Genomic DNA, 4644 nt, shown 5'->3' with positions numbered 1-4644 from the left:
GGCGCCCTGGGCAGCAATGTATAATACCTTTTTATGGCTAAAATACATCACATATAGCCCTTGAGGCTATATGGATGTATTTAACCCCTGCCAGATCTCACAAACTCCGAGAGAACAGCCCGCCGAAAAAGGGGCGGGGCCTATTCTCCTCAGCACACGGCGCCATTTTCCTGCTCAGCTCGGCTGTGAGGAAGGCTCCCAGGCTCTCCCCTGCACTGCACTACAGAAACAGGGTTAAAACAGAGAGGGGGGGCACTTATTTGGCGATATGATTACATATATAAAAATGCTATAAGGGAAAACACTTGTATAAGGGGTTGTCCCTGTATAATTATAGCGTTTTTGGTGTGTGCTGGCAAACTCTCCCTCTGTCTCCCCAAAGGGCTAGTGGGGTCCTGTCCTCTATCAGAGCATTCCCTGTGTGTGTGATGTGTGTCGGTACGTGTGTGTCGACATGTAGGAGGACGATGTTGGTGAGGAGGCGGAGCAAATTGCCTGTATTGGTGATGTCACTCTCTAGGGAGTCGACACTGGAATGGATGGCTTATTTAGGAATTACGTGATAATGTCAACACGCTGCAAGGTCGGTTGACGACATGAGACGGCCGGCAAACAAATTAGTACCTGTCCAGGCGTCTCAGACACCGTCAGGGGCTTGTAAAAACGCCCATTTACCTCAGTCGGTCGACACAGACACGGACACTGACTCCAGTGTCGACGGTGAAGAAACAAACGTATTTTCCTTTAGGGCCACACGTTTCATGTTAAGGGCAATGAAGGAGGTGTTACATATTTCTCTTTCATCCATCTGGGGGACGCTGCGCACTTACTAATGGGTTAGAGTGTGTGGGATTGGGAGTTTGGCACAGAACCTATAAAAAAACTAACTCCTCCCCCCTCTAACCCCTCCCATCTCCTTCCTGCTCAGCAGATTACCTCAGTTTTAGCTTTGTGCCTGAGGAGTACAGGCACAGATTCCTTCAGTGTAGATTTTAGTTAGGTTTCTGTTGTTTATTTTGATTTTACTTATGTGTGCTTAGTCCCTGTTTACAGGAGACACGTATACTAGGAGTGGGGTTAGTTAGTTATGTGTCTCCCACTCCCCAGAGCCTCTAAGAAGCCACCATACTCTTAGTCACTGGGGCTTACTTGATGCAGGATGGATTTCCTAGGAGGCACTGTACTGGTAAGACAGCCACAACCTGCCTGGGCAGCGTTGGGCTGTTATTGCATATATGGTATTTATAATAATTGTATTTATTATTGTGCAGCGCTGGTGTATGCGGACCCCCCTCCCTGCTCAGAGCGGACGGAGCGGTTCAGTCCCGCTTCCGCCGCTCATTTCATGGAAGCCGCGTCTTGTCAGACAGCAGCGGTAGTCATTTCAATGATTTTACGGAGCTCAGTTGCGGGGGTGGGGAGGCTGTACCGCGGCGGTACGCAGGAGGATGTTGTGTTCGCGCCCCTTTCTCCCGCCCAACAGCGTCTTACCGCCGCCGTCCTCACTCTGTGGGGGCAGGACTCAGCTATAGGCGCCATCTTCTATCTCTGCAAGAGACCATCCGTCAGGTCAGCAGGGGATACTGCGCTGCACATAACACAGCGTCTCACCCTGTTAGTACAGGCGGAGAGCAGCAAAAACAGCAAGTATAACACTGTAATAGAGTTATTTTTACCTCACCCTGTTTATTACACAGGCGGGGATTTTTTCTTAACTAGTGTTGTGCTATTCTAAATTGACAACAGTTGTTTACATCATGTTATAAAAGGAGCGTTATAGCTCAGTCTGTAGAGCTGGACCACAGCACAGAGTTATGAGACATTATTGTGTGCTATGATTGTGGCATTGTATATTCCATGGTTGTAAACAGCAAATCTCCTAAAGGAACGACAAGTTCAGTAGTTTACTACACAGGAGCTCCAATAGCTTTGTGGGCTAATGCTGTGTATTAGTAAGATAGACTAAACACAGGTTTGATTCCCATATACATTAAATTGCACAATGTGGCTCCAGACTTCCTAAAGGTAGCACGGACACAGGTACCCCATGCTCCAGGACACCAGTTGCATGGTTAGCATTGCTGCCTCACAGCACTGAAGCCATGAGCTTGTTTACATAGAAGTAGAGCAGCCGGGAGGTTCCAGGGATCAGTTTATGCCTCTGTGGGCCAGACACATCTCAATCCAGAATAATACAGATGGAGTAGCCCTGCACTTGCAGGGATGGGGGTTCCAGGACCGGTCCACAAATACCGGTATTCTTTGAGTATATTTTTCCTTACACTATGTCAATGTAATGGGTCTGGTACTCTGTTTACTACTTAGCCGCAAGTCTTGGTAAAAAGATCACTACTTGACCTTTTGGCTAGGATCAAGTGTAGTATCTGTTCTTATCAGTTTAATATCTGATACGTTCCCTATGTGGGGGCCATGTATTAAATATATGTTTAGAACAGGAAAATGGAAGAAGAGATTGCTCCGTCCACTCCACGCATTGACTCGGTATTGCAGTACCTCCGGGACCGGTGCACCTTTCAAAACAAGGACAGACTATTTCTATTTCTTGTACACTATGTACTTATGATTTGCCAAATGGCTGGACAAAGCTCCTTAATCAGTTCATACTGTGCAGCGAGTCTGGTCTTTGACAGACAATATAGCGCCTTTACTTCAGAGGCGTTTTTGAGGCTTCATCTACAGAAAATGGTGAGATAAATCCTGTCAGTGAGGATCCTTCAGGATAGAAATAAGAAATAATCTACTGAATTTCTTGGTTTCCACCTCTTCCTTCACGTGAGAGAATGTTGATGGAAGTCTGACTACACACCTGATGAAATAGTTTATATTTCCAGGGAAATGTGTCTGTCTCTAATACATACTGTTTTCGGTTCAATTTCGGTGTTCTCAGTATTAGAGACAATATTTCTTTATCCTTTCGCTGATGAAGACACTGATCTAATGAAGGTTCCACTAATAATTAGTGGACGCATCCATCATGGGAGAGCCTAAGGCAACTGTCTTTGCTAAAGTACAGTATGTGACCTTAACAGTCACCACAGATTGACAACGGTGAGGCCGTTATTATATTAGTATTCATTCTGACAGGAATATTCCTACGCCCTCTCCGGGCTTATGCATGAATCTTTAAACCGGTTGCATTATGCAAGTTATCCATTCTTGGGGCAGCTGATCCTTTTCAAATTATCCATTGACTGTTTTGGTCTCTCAAGCTCTATTCCCTATCTATTTATTATTGCATCTTTTCCCTGGCTATGACACCCTTCTATTCATTTTGGTTGCGAATCGTAAAATTCTGCTTCCAAATTAAAGCGTACTTTGCAGGCGGGAGCAAATAACTCTATCAGTAAGGTGTATGCCTGCGGTATAACAGGTCGTGGGTTCTCATCCTGAGGATAATAGCTGAGAAATGGGTATTTTAACCTATGTCAAAAAAAAAAAAAAAAAAAAGTGGGTATTCTTTTGGGAGGCATTTGTATGCCTAGAACACGGACTTCCAATGTGCCCTCTGCAGGGGCCACGGAGTCGGACAGTCTGGTTCCCAGTGGGGAGGACACCAGCTTTCTCAGAGTCCACTGATCCGTTGGATGTACTGAATTTGTATCACGAACATATATTCTGAATCTTGGGGAACACGTACCAAGCAAGAATCTTTAGTGCCCATCTTAGACGGGCTCTAATCATTGCAGTCTGTTCGCTATCTAACAGGAGTATTCAGTCCAATCCTTTTTCCGTCATCTGGGCATCGCTACCATTTTGGGTCAGTTGTTAAAAAAAAAAAATAAATAAAAAAGCCGCTGTCTCATGCATTTTTTTTTCTACAACGGACCTTAGTTCTGGATTTCTTCCTTCGCAGAAGATGTTATTCATGGGTATTCTTTTCGATACCTGGTATCTCGAATGTTGGCGGAGTGCAGGATTTACTGACCAGAATAGACTCAGGGGTCAGACATACACTTCCTCTGCAGGACAGTGGTGATTTTATAGGTGGCTCCATTCCCCCGGTCTCCTACCTGGTTTCTTCAATCTCAGATTAAATGTTATTAATCTCAGGCAGGATTGAGTTTACGTAAACAGCAGTTTAGTTTCTCTATTAAAATACCAAGATATTTTCATTGGTCGATCTTTTCGTTGGGCTACACAATCCAGATCTAACTTATAGGACTTCATTCTGTCTCGACATGGAGGGTCATAACCACAGTCAAAAGTTTCAGACATTACGGTTTTTTGGTTTCAACTCTGGCGTTTTCTATGAAACTGATGTCCGAAGTGGAAATATCACTTCCAATCTACGGGCGATCTACAACGCCTTGACTCCAGCTCAATGTCTTCTACAGGGTCTTTCCACTGTGACCTATATCAATTGTTCTGTGACACTTGTAGCTGGAGAGACATCGGAACAGTATCTAACATATGCAGAGGGCGGAATTTTGGATCCCGGCAGTGTCTGTCATCTCCAGTTCCAGAATGGGCAACTGGGAAGCAGATTTCCTGAATCTTCAGGCTGTTCTTCCTTAAAGTATGTGAAATCAACAGGGATTTCTGGCTTTGGTGTGTCTATAACTAGCCGACATAGACCTCAGGGCTTCATTGGTACTGTGATCGTTTCGGGAATCCTCTTGTGGC

The 4644-nt window shown here is 45.0% G+C and overlaps 1 protein-coding gene and 1 non-coding gene across 4 annotated transcripts in view; both read left to right on the top strand.

Annotated features, from left to right (window-relative positions):
* Nucleotides 1-4644, top strand: part of SAAL1 (serum amyloid A like 1) — a 129667-nt gene that overhangs the window by 76627 nt on the left and 48396 nt on the right. Inside the window, exon 1 of one of the 3 annotated variants that reach the window (XM_063946338.1) lies at nucleotides 959-1186. The exons of 1 other annotated variant lie outside the window; for it this stretch is intronic. In XM_063946338.1, the coding sequence (XP_063802408.1) occupies nucleotides 1153-1186 (34 nt within the window). In that variant the 5' untranslated portion in view covers nucleotides 959-1152. Of the gene's footprint in view, nucleotides 1-958; nucleotides 1187-4644 lie in introns of those variants that run through there. One more of the 3 variants, XM_063946336.1, reaches the window with a different exon arrangement.
* Nucleotides 2346-2536, top strand: LOC134971024 (U2 spliceosomal RNA). Its single transcript, XR_010190191.1, has one exon. It is a non-coding gene; the product is annotated as a U2 spliceosomal RNA (small nuclear RNA).

Source organism: Pseudophryne corroboree, chromosome 11 (assembly GCF_028390025.1).
Source record: "Pseudophryne corroboree isolate aPseCor3 chromosome 11, aPseCor3.hap2, whole genome shotgun sequence".
NCBI classification, from domain to species: Eukaryota; Metazoa; Chordata; class Amphibia; order Anura; family Myobatrachidae; genus Pseudophryne; species Pseudophryne corroboree.
The sequence above is the reverse complement of the archived record's forward strand: the minus strand, read 5'-3'. Positions and strand labels throughout refer to the sequence as shown.